Source organism: Colias eurytheme, chromosome 21 (genome assembly GCF_061535395.1).
Source record: "Colias eurytheme isolate Ceu_HAF_F1 chromosome 21, ilColEury1 Martin Lab GWU primary, whole genome shotgun sequence".
Taxonomy (NCBI): Eukaryota; Metazoa; Arthropoda; class Insecta; order Lepidoptera; family Pieridae; genus Colias; species Colias eurytheme.
In genome coordinates, this window is record NC_143000.1 from 5,606,601 (window position 1) to 5,623,648 (window position 17,048).

A 17,048-nucleotide genomic window follows, 5' to 3' on the forward strand; every position below is an offset into this window, starting at 1 on the left:
GACAATTTTAGAATTGAAAAGTATAAAATCCTCTCTGGTATGTGTAACATACATAAGCACTCGCACTGGCAAGCTCGCACTCTCAAATAGGAATACCCAAAGACCTTTTTTATTTCTGTTACTAATTAGAGTACCTATCACACCGTGAACTAAACCCATTTTCTCAAAATCTTACTTTAAACACCAAGAAGATAAAATGGTTTAATTTCTGAAGTAGGAACCTCTACGCTAAATCGATACCCCGCCTTCTATAAACAGTTAGCAATTACTTAAGCGCTGCAATAATTCAATCCAAACTAAACGACATAACACACAGCAATTAACTTTACGACTACAAAATAGTACATTGAAATGCTTTTAATCTGTAAATATTTAAAATATATTTACCTACTTAATTTACGAGGAATTGAAAAGCACGGTCTGACAATGAAAGGTATTAAAACAAGATTAAAACCATACAAATATGAAATAACTTTTCACATGCAACGAAATATTGAAACAAACAATCATTAACCTTTAACAAAAGCTGTTTTAATCCAGCGTGGTGTCGAAAAATGTTTTCATTTAATAATAGTGTAGTAGGGTAGCAATAAATAGTGAGATTTTCTGGTAAAAAAATGAGCTTGTCCTCATCACCATCTTTGTTACCACTTAATAAAAAAATATGTAAAACGCTTTACATATCGTAATATTTAAGCGTAAATAAGCTCTATATTTTATCTTAAAGCTAATATTACGTGATGTGCTTTGCTACAGCGTATAAGCTCTACAATATATTATCTTTATGCAAGAATAAGGCACTCACACTATGATCATGATTTATTACAGTACCGTCACTCACTGCAACGATTTGTTTGAAAAATTACTACTAACTAAATAGCTCTACCTTTTATCCTTCATACATCACAGCTTTTAAAACCATATATTCACCAGTTGTATGAACAGAATCTTAACTAACATTTTTTTTTACATTAAATGAGAAAGTACGTTTGTTTGTCTTTATTCAAATCGCAGCGGTATGATTTTGTGTCTGTAGATATGAAAGAAACTAGAGAGTACATAGTATAAATAGGCTATTTTTCAGCGAGTTGAAACATATCTTTCCTATGGGAATTTCCTTTGACACTGCAAGCAAAACCACGAGCGAAAAGATAGTAAATACGAAGTAGAAAGCATAACCGTTATACTTATAAATCAATTAGTCGCTATGAAAGACACAAAACTTAAACCAATTAAATTCTCCTTTCATTTCTGCATAATAATAATGGGTATCAATTAATATCCTTGCGGTGAGCGAGATAGCGGCAAAACTAATTTCTCCTCTTCGCATCGCACCGCAAAATTTAATTTTACCAATAAATTATACGGTACGATTCCATTGGTATTTAACTTTGAGATGTCCTTTTGTTTGAATAGAATATATTTTTCATGTCCTGATTTTCTATTGCAATAGACTATATTTTTAAGTTACATTTACCTACCCTTTTTTCAAACTCCGCTAGTGTTTAAAACGCCCTAGTATTTTCTTCAGAATATTGTGTATTTTGAATTTACCGACTTAAATAATGAACTCAATTCAGAATCTATAATGAATGTATTCTACATGCGTATTTGAAAGTAGGGAAGTATATAAGAAAAGCAATTAAACGCTACGAATCGGATGTCTGTAACAATATTGATTCGGTTGAAAATCCTTCATAAGTCAACAAAACGATTTCGGTGGTAACACATTCTGTTTATTTAATTTTGTACAGCAAATTAGTAAGAATTCACTGTTAAAATATTTTTATTACAACGCGTAGGGTATCCAATTATATAATTATACGTATTTCGTTACCATGCCAGTTAGATATAAATAAAAATGGATTTGTTAAATTGTTTGGCTCATTTATAAGCTACAATAAGTCTCAAGTCTCTATACAACATTTTTTCTGAAAATATAACAGTTTTGTGTGAAATTATAACAGTTTGCACTGAAAATCAGATACTTTAGTTCTTCTGAGGCGTAATAACATACATGAAGAACAGGTTGTATTGTAATTAATTAGAACTAATTAACTATGTATCCGCGTTAATAAAAAAAATCCTGAAAGATATTTCTAATAATAAAAATCACTAAGAACCTAATTATATAGAACTTAAACGGAACACAATCACAATGAGTGGGAAATAAGAACGGGTACACGTGGTAATCTAATTGGTTATCGTATTGCGAGAAGCCTTTTTCTCCGGAACAAAACTAATGAGAATTAACTCGAAGCAGACTTGTTTGAAGCGAATACTTCTCTTTGTATTTTCTCTACAATTTTAAATCATTATTTTGTAGGCAAGCAAGATACTTGTTTTTCCTTTACTTTCATGTTTTCCGCGTTCTTTTTACATAAACGAACGTTTTGGATATTTTAAACATAGTGTGGTCGTAAATTTCGCCGTCTAATTTTATATTCTCTGTGGCATAAATAATAGAGTATTTAGAAGCTGCTCGACATATTTTATGTATCTACATAAACCTAATCTTTAACGGCAACTTTGTATGCACACTTAAAAATATGAACAAAATAACAATATTTTACATTTTATAACTTTATACAAAGCTTTAACATAATTTTACTATTCAGATACAATAGCTCTTCTCGAAAATACCTAATTATATCCTTTTACGGAGATAATAAACGATTATCACAAAAACAAATTTAACAAAACAATATACGCATACCTCGATGTAGGAGGCGGTTGCGAGCCTAGCAGCGAGCCAGACCCTCGCTTATTCAAAGGAGGTCTTGGAGCAGAGGGCCTCCTCTCCACACCAGACGCTGATCTTGTCGCCGGAGCCCCTTCTGCTGCTAGCACCCTTGCTGATACCAGCGCGGCTTCGGGACAATGCTAAAAAGAAAGACTTTTCTAGCAATCTTGCCCTAAAGCTTAGGACAAGTTTACAGAATAGGTAATAGGGCCCACACTGTAGAGTATCACGGTAAAGATATGTTGAGCAACAGTTAAACAACAATGTTGCTACAGGAAACTGTGTTTTTCTCGCTCATCGAGAAATAACTTTTCAACATGCGTTCAGCGTTATCATTATGAACTCTACAAACGCAGTGCTGTCAACAACTCCGCAACATCTTGCTGAACAAATGTTTACCATGAATAAGAAGCTAAAACACAGTATCGTATTTAAACCTACCAATAAATAAAAAAGCGTTGTATCAATTTTTATACCACAAAAACTTAATATATTGTGTTAAAAAGTATTCGGGTTTATTCGTGTGCTGTTTATACTTGTAAACATAATATAATAAAACAACATAATATTGGCACACAATATTGAGTAGACAGTATCGTTCTTCCTCCCTTCCTCCCGACAATGATATCTTAGAAAAATGTAACGTGTAAGCTAAACTCTTTTTACTCTAATATCTTTGGTAATATTTCTTTGATGAATATTTTATACAACTAGATTGGATTCATGGACAAATATTACATTTTAATTTACATATTTTTGTTATTTATTGAAACAACATCAATTTTGTAATACCTACTTACAATTTGAAAACTGATATCATTGTGAGTGAGTAAAGTGCACTTTACTCACTCACAATGATAGAGTATACATTATATTATTAAAAGTATGCTTTTAAGGATATTGCTAATACATATTTCCTTTTCCTCGTCTTATTTATAAGTCCACTCAATCAATCTCTATAAAATTTTCCATTTTTTCCACGGCACAAATACCACGGGAATTTACGCTCTATTTTCGCAAACTTATATCCACAAAAGATCCATTATGTAATAAGTAATAGGAAAACTTATTTTGATCGCATCATTTTATTCTAAAATTGAATACTGTAAGTAATTTATTAATCAAATAACATAATCTGATAACCATTTACGCTTTAATCATTATATAAATATCATTTAAACTCTACAATCGCGTTGGAAGTGCAAACCACAAATGGCTTGCGACCTACGCACATAATGTCATAGGAAATTGGGTATTTATTTAATGACATGTTTATTTAACAACAGAGAATTAAAACATACAGTTCGTTTAAAAGATTCACAGTTTAAAATACGCCTACCTGCAGTCATATCAAACGATACACACAATGTAGCAATACATTTACCGCAATATTAAATAAAGAAGTCAATTCATTCCAATCTGACACAATAAAAGTTAAAACATAACTAATCCAGTAAAATTTCATTGAATTACAAATTTATTTAAAAGTTTATCGCAAAGCCGTCTGCCAAAGAGAAATAATTCACAGATAAGCACAGTTTGAAACTCGATATCAAATTCTGGATAAATCTCAATATTATTATAGATGTGGAAAACTTTTATGAAATGTCAAAGCGAGATTGAAGTTAAATATAATGTGGACACAGATTGTTCGTAGTTTTAAGGGTTTCATAGGTAATTAAGGTGGAAAAAACCTTGCTATAAAATTAATGAAAAGGAAAATGAAAGTTCATTTAAAGTCCCTCTAACAACAACTGACTCTACTTAAATTGTCTACGGACACATTACTTTTGAACTTGCCCCAATTGTTCAAAAGTATAGTAATATACAGGTAGGTATACGCATTCTAACTGAAGAGATAGCTTCTTACATAAGATTCTAAAAAAATCTATAGATAATAATATTACAATATTATTGATTAAATCATAAGTCGCGTTATTAGCACGAAACACTATTGTACTTACGACAAAAAAAGTCAAACACAATACTGTTCACATATTTTTAATTATGTTAAAGTTGTCAACTCTGCTGACTTCAAAGCTTCCCAAGCCTTTATATCATAAAACATAATTCGAATGCGCTGCAAGCTCCGTCTATCGGTCAGAGTTCGCTAGAACAAAGGCCGCATTTTTGAAATCTCTCAAAGGAATGCCTTTGAAAGCTCGGAGTGGATGAATATGGCTTCTTGAATTGAAAGGTTTTCCATTTAGTGAAGTTCACTTACAGTACACCGCTGAGGTTTACAAGAATTCCATTTGAATGTAATACGTTAAACCAGTTTTTGTTAAAAGAATTTGAGATAATATTAGTTACTGGAATTAATTTAATTTATATTCGTACCAGTGTGATTAATAGACTTAATTAGTTGTGTTATAATTTTAGAATAATTAATCACCTGAAACTTCGATTTGAATTTCATTAAACTTGAAATTTACTTATTTTTATATTTAAGACCTATAGTCATATAGTGTTCATAATATTTATAATAAATCCTCTGAATAAATATTCATTGTTTCAGACGATCACAGAAGTAGGTACAACAAATAATTATCCAACGAACAAAATACTATACCGTATGCACATTTATAGAATGTATTTTCCGTTAAGTTATTATGCCTACTGAAGTAACTGAAACGTATAATAGCATCGTTAACAGAAAAGGGCACGCGGGCTCCTTACGTGACTTACCGGTTCAATTGCTACTATATAAATGTCTAGAATATACATTTTGCCTTTCTGATTGAACGAGTGCCTCACTCACATTACGATATAAGAAAAACCCTTAGCCTAATACTTCGGTATAATATACAGCTTAATGTAAGGGTTAGATGGATTGGGAATTCTATAAAAATAAATACGCCGACGTTTGACCACAGTTTGACCGCTACACGCCTGAATAAAATAAATCTTTAAAATAAATAACTTAAAACGTAAAACTTGAGAATTACCTAAGCATGAGGCATGAAGCTACTACCCGTGTACATCTAATTTTTTTTTTTTAATTGATATTAAAAAAATGGGCAAACGCTTTGACGTATAAACTTAACATACCTTCACATGGAGTTAAGATCTACATCATTCTACAAGTAGGTACATCTGTGACCTTTACGTCTATAAAATACGATTCACGGTCATGCCCGAGTTCTGAGCAGTATTCTCGAAAGATTAACTGTCCTTAACCCGTGTGGGAGCCACACATTATTCAATGCATACCTACTTTCTTGATAGAATAGAAATATAAATCAAATAGGTAGGTGGGTACTTACTTAATTTAAAATTACCTACTTTTAAAACTTGGATTGTCTTATATCAGAGAACCATCAAATCAACACATTTTATCCTTGTTACTCTGTTAGCTACCACAATCGAGAGTTTCGTACAGGAAATTATTGGGCGTCTCAAAATAAAGCTACTCACGGAAAATTAGCTTGATAGTAATCACGTGCAAAAATGGGCAAAGGATCCTGAACTATATTACATATTTACATAAAATTAATTTAAATAAACATGTAACATTACATACATCGAATCGAAATCTACCTATTTGAAATCGATTTAAAACATAAACAATGTGGTGTAAGCTGTACAAACCGCGTAAACCAAAAATCCAATAATGGCGAGCGCGTTACACAAACAGACTGCGGTTACGTACAGAAGTAAGATATCGAAATTGCTTTCACATTACTTTTAGTTATTGGAAATCCGCAAATTCCCAAGAGGCTTAGAAATGTTTCATAATATTGAACAATGCCTTATACTTGCACGTGTTTGCTTGACCTATTTGTATTGAAAAAATTGATACATAATGCGTACATTGTACATTGATACCAGCATAAAGTAGTTCAACTTAAACTACTCACTGCTTGACCTCTCTACACGTGGTTCACGTTTTTATAGGAAGAAAAACAACTCATTTTTTAACCGACTTCAAAAAAAAGGAGGAGGTTATCAATTCGGCCGGTATATTTTTTTTTTTTTTTTTTTTTTTTATGTATGTACACCGATTACTCCGAGGTTTCTGAACCGATTTACGTGATTCTTTTTTTGTTTGATGCGTAATGGTTTCGAATTGGTCCCATAAAAATTTTATTTGGATAGGCCCAGTAGTTTTTATTTTATGAGCATTTTTGTCTGATCTCGATGACTTAATTTAAATGTAGCAAGTAACTTTGATTCACTTCCCGGTAACCGATTGAGCTGAAATTTTGTATACGTATGTAAATTAGATAGCGATGAAACATTATCATGACAAAGAGCTGATTTGATGCTGGAATCGGAAGGTGGCCATAGGAACTCGATGATCAATTGACTCAACTTTATCGAGTTTGGGCTCGTTTGATTCGTGTTGACGTGCACTTTGGTGCGGGTGGTATTACAAGACTCGACGAGACCCCTTCAAGGGTCTGATGAAGGAGCCAGTAAATAGCCATAGGAGCTTGGTAATAAAATGATGAAACTGTCGAGTTTGGGTTCGTTTGATTCGTCACTATCACGGTTTATGCGATACAGACATACAGATAGCCAAGTCTCATCTTTAGTACGGAACTCTAACACGTTACATGAAAAAGAATATGATTAGTAATTAAAATAATTAATATTGATTTAACTGTCTCAGTCGTTGCATTTCCTGTAGTGCTTTATCGTCATGTGGTCTGTTTAATAACTTAGATGGTTCTAAATCACTTAATGCGATACCATCTAAATTCTTCACTCTACTTAAAGCTACATATATCTGACCCTTTGCGAAATTTTTTTTCCCGAGATCTATCACCGCCCTCTCCAATGTTGTACCTTGGAGCTTGTGAACGGTGACAGCCCAACTTAAAATAAGCGGAAGCATTAACCTCTCAACATCACCATAACCTTTATTAGCTTGAAAAGTTGCAGTTGCTGGTGTGATTGATACTAAACCCTCCGCATCTTTTACTCTAGTGCCTACAGTTTGGTCATCAAATTTAATCAAAACTGCGTCGGGCAGTTCTCCTGCTTCAAGTTGGTCACGGCGAAGCGCTGGCCACTTTATTTTCTTTATAATGCCCATTGCTCCGTTGACTAGTCCGTCTGAGACCGCAATATTCCTTCTTAACATCACCCTGGAGCCTACGCCTATTTTTATGCTGTGTAACAATCCTCCACAGTTGTTAACATCTACAGGAATGACATTATGCGGAGGCCGCTTCCCATACGTCGCAGCTTCTCTAGACTCATCCAGTGCATTTATTGTATATATACGGCATTCTCCTGCTATCAGCTCTGTCATTCGGGCATTGTATTCTTCTACTAACTTCACAGTCGGGAATATTCTAACAGCAGCGCCATCTGCAAAATCACCTGTAAGAGGTACCCGGCGTTTTTCGCATAATATTTGTAATTGCGTTGCAGTAAGTTCCCCAAACCGTAAATTATTTAATAGGTCAACAAACTCGGTATCTGATCTTTGACGCATATTTATAGTTAGCTCACAAAATGAAAACTGGTGCCATAAATGAACCTCAGCACTTAACCATGACGGCTGCTCGAAACACCAATTCCCTTTCACTGGTGGCAATTGCATGATATCCCCAAATAAAAGAACGTTTATACCGCCAAATAAAAGATTATTATTTTTATACTCTTGCAGCCTCATATGAATATGACGGAAACTTTGGTATGAGACCATCGATATTTCGTCAATTACTAACCATTGAATATGACGCCATCTTCGTCTTTCCTTCTCCAATCTTTCTCCTGTCATTTTTTTAAAACTAACAGTATTACCCTTTTCAATGGGTAATGAAAAAACAGAGTGTAAAGTGCGACCACCTATTTGTCTTGCCGCTACCCCTGTGAGAGACGCTACTTCTACAAAAGTAGGTTGAAGTAACGGATCTACAGTAGGGGAATAACAGCGACGCACATGCTCAACTATTAGTTTTAACAAAAAAGATTTGCCACTTCCGGCTCCTCCTGTTATGAATAACAGTAAGGGCTGATAGTTTTCATCATTTTGTAAATAGTTTTTTATGGTGTCAGATACTCGTTTCATTAAATCCTTTTGTTGTATATTAAGTTTACGAATACCGTCCAAAAAAACATCATCTGACATTACAGCATGATTATTTACATCCTCAAAGTCATCATTATCATTGTGCAAATCAAATTGATCATTAGCATAAATATCCAATGGCTGCGTCCTTGTTGGCTGTTCATCATTGGAAGAATTAACCTCATTCAATGCTACAGCTTGAGCGAGAGCCTGTTGTATAACTATTTCAGCATGAGCAAACTGTTCTGCGGATTGGTTTGGATTTAAAGGCCTCAAGTCCGCTTGGCGCCGTAAAAAACAGGCTTCTGGCGTTTCATCTGGTCCTAACAACTCATGTTCATTCCGGAAAGGTATATGCAATACTATTAAATTATAATAAAAACTGTTGCGATCGCTATTCAACGTGAAATATCTGTGACGCAGAACCGCTGCTTTGTTTCTTATGCGCATTCGATTATTATCGCGTAACTTGATATATCTTACTACTTCAGGCTCTTGCTCACGTAGCTCACAATCACCATCATCGTCGTCTACCCAAGAAGAACTGGAAACATTCTCATACCGCACAGCAAACTCTGCTAAACTTAATTCTTCGAGGTTGTCAGGCCTGAGTTGGTATCTATCGAAAATGTTATTAAAGACAGACGTCTCGTCGCTATCGAATCTTAGTAAGCGGTATCGCTGGTTTGGCATGCAGCTATTTACGAACACCGCTTTCCTTGTACAAAATTTTAGCGGCAAATGGCAGAGACGATAAGCAGCTTCAGGCGCACTAATTAATCTTTGATTTAAGATAGCCATTGAGACTGTAAATAACTGTTTCCACACATCATTTGTATGCCTTTTAGCTTTCTGAACAGCTTCTCGAACTACATCGCCACAATCACTAGGCTCACATTTGCTGGCATATTTGGCAATGTAATACGCCACAGCCGTCACATTACCACACGGTTGCACGTCCATATTAGCTTGCCACAATTCAAGCAATACTGGATTGTAATTATTGATCATTACTTCTGATTCATTTCGTTTCAAAACACAATATCGCCCTTGGTTTGCTAGTGTTTCATCTGGTCCTAAGCACTTAGTTTCATCACTTATTGGTCGAGGGAAGCCAAATCGACAAGAACGATTACCGCGGTCTTTATAACATGTTGCTGAATGGCGATGTGTCTGTAATCTTGTCACTAAGTCACCAAGTTCACCTTCCACAGAACAGGACACAACTTTGTTGATAACTCTCAACCCCTCTATGGAGTGAAAATTTGGGACAGAATCGCACCATAAAAGCATATGCAAATGGGGACTTCCCCTATTTTGGAACTCTATCCTATACCAAAAATCAATTACAGGTCCGCCAAAACATTCATGGTTTTTCCTAATAAATGCAATTAATGCATTTACACGCAGTGTAAATTGCCGTGCAATCACAACGGGGTACTTTTGTACTAGTTGTAGTCGCTCTTGGAAAGTTAAGGTGTCAATATCGAATTCCTTACGACCATCAGCTATGAGTAATGCCCTTAGCATGTCTGGCCAATTGAGATCATTACATGAAAACGTTGCAAACCAGGTGGGGGCACCAAGTGAACGTACCATGGCTATTAACTCTGCACAACAACGTTTCCAGTATGAAGCAGAACCTCTTATATTCCTCATGGTCAAATGTATGTTATCTACTAAGCCCTGAGGAACTTGTACATTTTCACCTTGTCTCATGCGGCAAGAAACCGAAATGCTCGCTTTTGCTCTATAATATTCCACTACAGACAGAGCAAAAAATAAATAATCGACTTTTTGAAATCGGGTCTCACTGCTCATCACACGCGCCTGGAAGTAATCGAGAGCACTGATAGGTATATTTCTGGTTTCACCAAAACCATTTTTACCATTTGGGTACATCGTATACCAGCATAATTCTTCCATTCTTCTTTCTCGTTCTATATTTACAGGTGGGGCTGTTTTTCGATGAATATCTGTGACTCTATTTTCATTTAAATTGGGATTTCTTATATCTGATTCTATTATACTATCTAAATTGGGGATGTTTTCGTCAATATTATATAATAAACTGGTTGACAATATTATGCGTCTATCTTCAGCAAGGTTGTCAACAATTTCAATATTATTAATAACTGAAGGTGAGTTTGAAGAACATTCCTGAACATAATATGCGTTATCTGCTCCTATATTGGATGTCAAAAAATTATCAGTGGACGAGTCAATTACTCTTGGATTTCTCTCAAAATGTGTAGATTCTATACTTGATTGGCCATCACTTTCGACTACGAAAACTGGTGTTATAGAATATATATTCAACATATATTCCGGCACTCCTGTGGCTTTTAAATTGCTACGTAATAACGCAGCAATTTGTCGTGAATTCTCAAATCTCATACAGCAAGAAACACCACCGGTTCTACCTTTATGACCTTTTGGTCCCCTGGCATGAGAATCAATAAGCCAGTATGACTGATTTTTAAATGCTATACAAACAGAAACAAAATTGGCAGTCAGGATCCCACTAACATAATTATCAAAAAATGTTGCAATACCATTTTCTAGATTAGGAAATCCCTCTTCATTTCTCGAAAAGTGGCCATTAATTGCTAAATCATGTGCAATATTTAAATTAACACAGGAGCCCTGGAAAGTAGCTTGTGACAAGAGTTCTGTTGCAGCTAAATATTCAGAATTTATTTCACTAGGATCTGGCACAGGTCTTGCTGACAGACATTGTCGGTAAAAATTATCGCCCACTATTAATATATAATCCAAATCACTAGTAGTCCATGCACTTGGATCAGATTTGTAACAAGCAATGCAAGCTATAGCTGCTATGGCAGTACACTGTCTACCAGAAGATCCTAATCTGTCACTGCCTTGATGAAATGATCCGCGTAAAATAAATGTATTATTGTTAAGGTTTATAAATTTACTATTATGTTGCTGATTAACAATATCAATTTGATTCGCGTTTACATTATCATTGTTAATTATTTCATTCTGATTATTCTCCGATACCTCTATTATTTGTGAAAAGTCATTATTTATTATATTGGTAAAATTCTGCCTTACGTCACGATATAAATGGTTGTATTTTAGTAACCAATTAAGTGCAATTTTAATTTTTGAAACTTGAAACTGCCTGTGATTTGGTAAATTTTCACGTCTTTCAACAACGAACACAATACCTGCTTGACTTAAAGGTAACGGTAACTGCTCCGCCACTTCAACCACGTCTTGCGCAAACAGAATAACTTGTCCACGACACCAACTCTGACTTAATCGATTTTGCAGCTTAACTATTTTTATAAAAGGAACTACTCTTGACAAAAGTCTTTGTTCTACCTCCGTCAAATCGACCAGTTCAGGAGGTAAAGACATAACTGTCATGTTGTTCCAGTAGGCCTGGGAAGGAACGTTTCTTTTTTTTATACTAGTCGAGCAACGTGAGCATGTGATCAGTTTATCTAAGGCTAATAGCTCTTCCGGAAGGAAATTAAAACGTGCTGTGACTAATGACATCTGTTGCTTCGGATAAATTAACTTCTTACAGACTGCACATGATGTTTCAGCATATTGATTAATAGTATTTATAAAATTACGTTCCGTCATTGATCGCAGTCTCTGTGACCTCTGACGTGCTACCGCTAGCCGATTCTCACGTTGCTGAGCAGACTCGGTTGCTATACGGTTTCGTATAACTTCCAGTCTATGTGCCCTTTGCTCAGCCGACTCGTTCGATAATCGCTCATGAATGAGTCCCATTCTATGAGTTCTCTGCTCAGCCGACTCGTTCGCTAAACGCTCATGAATAAGACTAATCCTATGAGATCTCTGTTCGGCCGACTCGTTCGCTAAACGCTCATGAATTAGACCTATTCTATGAGCCCTCTGCTCTGCCGACTCGTTCGCTAAACGCTCATGAATAAGTCCAATCCTATGAGATCTCTGCTCGGCCGACTCGTTCACTAAACGCTCATGAATTAGTCCTATTCTATGATCCCTCTGCTCAGTCGACTCGTTCGCTAAACGCTCATGAATAAGACCCATTCTATGAGCCCTCTGCTCAGCCGACTCATTTGCTAAACGCTCTTGTATCTTACCGAGTCTAGCTTTATACTGTGTAAGAGTTTCTTGACGTAGACGCGATTTTGTATATGCTGTCATGGCCAACAAACGCTTTTCACGATCTTTTTTACTCTCACAAGAGCGTGAAATTGTGTTCCTAATAGCATTTTTACGGAGACGGCTACTTTTATCTGTTTCCGTTTCTTGGGACCTATATTTTTTAAGGCGCGCAGCTCCTTTTGTAGGTCTACCCATATTAATTAGTTGACAATACAACTATGCACTAAAAATTGTTAAATAAAAATAACTTCGTTAAAAAAAACCGACTTCAAAAACTAAAAAGCAAGAAAATAATATTATAGATTTAATATTAATTTCTTTCTAATAGGTTTGAAGTCGGTGCCAAGCCTTAAACAATGGTATTTTAAATTTAAATGGATACGAACAAAATAACACACTGAAAGCGTACTTTAAATAAATCTGGTAAACTACTTAACCTAACCTAATAATATTAAAAGATGCTTAAATCTATATACGAATAATAAAATAACTATAATTGAAAATAACCAAAATGTACCTATTCAACAGAATTCTTATCTACACTATAATATATTAAAGATAAAGAAACGTAAATAAACTAAGTTTCGATACGAAGAATAACGAAAAAAAAGCAAAAATGCAAGACAGAATATTTAAAGTAAATAACACACTGAAAGCGTACTTTAAATAAATCTGGTAAACTACTTAACCTAATAACTACTTAACCTAACCTAATAATATTAAAAGATGCTTAAATCTATATACGAATAATAAAATAACTATAATTGAAAATAACCAAAATGTACCTATTCAACAGAATTCTTATCGACACTATAATATATTAAAGATAAAGAAACGTAAATAAACTAAGTTTCGATACGAAGAATAACGAAAAAAAAAAAGCAAAAATGCAAGACAGAATATTTAAAGTAAATTAATGATCATATGAATTAATAAAGATTCAATTAAGCTAAATCGCATCAAAAAATTTATGTATTCAAGACGTCCGTCAACGACGTCTGCCCGCGCGTGTCTGCCCGCTTGGGTAGCTTTTGTTCGATACGCAACCACTCCGCTCAAATACCTACCATTTACTACGTAAGTATTCAATTGGCTTGGCACCGACTTCAAACCTATTAGAAAGAAATTAATATTAAATCTATAATATTATTTTCTTGCTTTTTAGTTTTTGAAGTCGGTTTTTTTTAACGAAGTTATTTTTATTCAAATGTAGGTTCAACAGATCATTAGTATTCTTCTTTACTTCTAAGTATTTAGGTATCTTATTGATTTCCTAACAAAAAGTATTGTTGTAATATTTTTAATGATATATTCAACCCAGTTCAACCCTTTGAAAAGCTTTTTGTCTAAAAGCATCAAACGAAAAATCGAAATCCACACTCAGCAACGTTCAAATTAATAAAAAGGAAAAAAATATTTCCTTCGTCTGTAAAAAATATAAAGGATTTGTGTCGAATAATAAAATATTCAACATCATGAGATATCCAACCGAAAAGCTCGATCCATATTTCAGATTAAATTCAAAGAACCATACATTTATATTCCAGTTATATTTTATCCTTTGTAATAATTATTTTACACGTAGAAGAGAATTTATATCAATTTAGCAGAAATATACATAAATTAAACTCGATTAATAATAATTTTAGGTCACAATACGGTTTCATAGATTCCGCGTAAATAGCAGATAATAATAGAATTTCCAACTATCAATATCAACTGTACGTATCCGTTTATTTGATACACAAATACCTATAAAACGGCTCAGTTTGAACAGACCCTGGACGTGTATTCAGCGACGTCAACCGAAACTAATTAGGTGAATGTATGGTATATACTATATAGTAGGTATATAAGCAAATATCACAATCCACCTTTGTTGTCGAAAGCGAGCGTGTAATCAAAAATATATTAGATTTTCCTTTACGAAACATATTCGGATAGGTATTACGGCAAAATTAGTTCCGAATTTCCAAGATATGTTTCATTGTCAGATATTGTACGTGATTGAAATTTTAACGAGATTCCAGTAATCTCGGGGGAACACAGAAAAACTGATTATATCTAGTTCTAGTAATCATAAAGAGGAGACTGTTTCAGAAACTAGGTTGGGCACTGGGCAGTATTAATTCTAGTGTGGAAAAATGACAGAGAAATATAGGTTGCTAGACCACCATCATATTCCCAGACTGGTTATTTTAATTAATACTGCTTTAAGACATTAGGTACCCACCAGGTAGTTGGCAGGATTACCTTTTACCACACCTGAAAAAGCTTAAAGACTTCGAAGAAGCTACTTCTTTAATATGAAACAAAAACTGCAATAAAGCTATCTACGACAACAGATAATTATTTGAATTAAACAGAAGATAATATATTACAGAGCATATGTATGTATGGCACATTAGGCCAAACTTAGTCATTTATCATAATAAACGAGCGCCATTTGTAACCATTACCGTTCATACAAACTTCGAGAATGATACTGAAACACCAACTCACTTGCGCATACCGATTGTTATCCGTGACTTCGCCTAATGTTTGAATAAATTTTATCGGGAGTCTAGGACAGTTTATTCTCTTTCTATTGAGCTCTTGTATAATTAGTAATGAAACCACCTTTCATTAAGAATTTTTTCGATAAAATATTAAAATAACATTTCAAACAAGCCACCATATTTATATAAGTTGTACAAAAAGCTAATAATCAAAATTTGAGTTCTTGGCAATATCTCTATTCCCAATGAGACCTGAATATCTTAGTATGTATCTATTATTTCAATTCATAGAACTTAGCTGAAAATAGAATTTAATATAATTTGCACTAATGGATTTATCTAAGGAATTAATAATGTAAGACTCTATTCAAATAATTGCCTGTACAGCGAACCTTCCCTCCAGCGATGAAATTCAATTGAACACAGTAAAAATATAACTATAAAATATTTAGACCACAGTCAGATGTTTTTAATGATTTCACTTTGAAGGACTCTCTTAAAATATACTTAAGAAACTCGTAGCTCATTTTGTCGAAACATAATATATTTGGCGGCAGGTGCAGAAAGTTTTTGACTTGAAATTAAAGTATGAAAGTAGGAAGATACATAAAACGAAGGTAGGTATATAAAAACCACCAAATATTATCTTAGAGGTCGTATACATATATTGGGAGCGTAAGATGATAAATATCGGTGAAAGGTCCATCATCCCTTAAATTTAGCAAATATTAATTACCATATACGAAATAGGGTACACAGTCGCTAAATGAAACTGTATGTATGATGTTACACAGTGTCTTGAAAGCTTACAGGAGCTTTGTCGCTACTGATGAATATTGGGATAAATAACTCGCTATATTGTAGTGTTGTTTCATGTTTGGAAACAATAGATTCAATATAACACTAAGTTCAATGGAGTTTACGGGCGAGTAACATTTCAGACCAAATTCCTATTAAATTGTAATATGAAAGATTTAAGTAAATCGTATTATATTTTGATTTTTTATACGACATGCTTTTATGAATATTATACTACCGTTTATAACGGTAAATGTAAATCAATATTAAAATCTGTTAGGTAACGAGCCTTAATTTATTGTATTGAAAATTGTATTTTAGTAATATTAAATCTGATAAAATGATCAATCGTGTTTTATACAATACACAGAAATATACAAGCTTTGAAATAAAACATAACTTTTGATTAACGTTTCGTTTGATTGTTTCAATTATTAAAGATACATAGGTACAAATATAATTATACCTTCGAAATAAAAACATCTTTGCTGGATTTTTATTTAATAATACCTTTTTAAATCGAACTCTAAATGGGACCATCAATTGATATGTTCTTTTATATTTCGTTTATTGTTATAAGATAATATAGTTTGGATATTCTTGAACTATTCACGAAGGAACTACCCTTTTATTGTATGTCATACTTCAATTCTGAAGTATTAACTATAAACCACATTTCAGTACTGTTAGTTAAAACTGAAAACATTTATCCCAATGTCGCGTTTGTTATGTGATCCATCGCTGATCCCTTTGTAGGACACAAACATACCTAAATATAAATAGGTATACTGTCCTCTAAAGTCTAAAGGAACAAATTTTGTTTAAAACCCATCTGGGGTTTGAAAGCAGA

At 33.8% G+C, this 17,048-nt stretch overlaps 1 protein-coding gene across 1 annotated transcript in view; it reads right to left on the reverse strand.

The window, feature by feature from the left end:
- LOC149899139 (small G protein signaling modulator 2-like) overlaps nucleotides 1–17,048 on the reverse strand; it is a 43,189-nt gene that overhangs the window by 16,432 nt on the left and 9,709 nt on the right. The window contains exon 4 of the mRNA XM_090114269.1: nucleotides 2,717–2,883. Coding sequence (XP_089970395.1) covers nucleotides 2,717–2,883 — 167 coding nt within the window. The remainder of the gene's footprint in view (nucleotides 1–2,716; nucleotides 2,884–17,048) is intronic.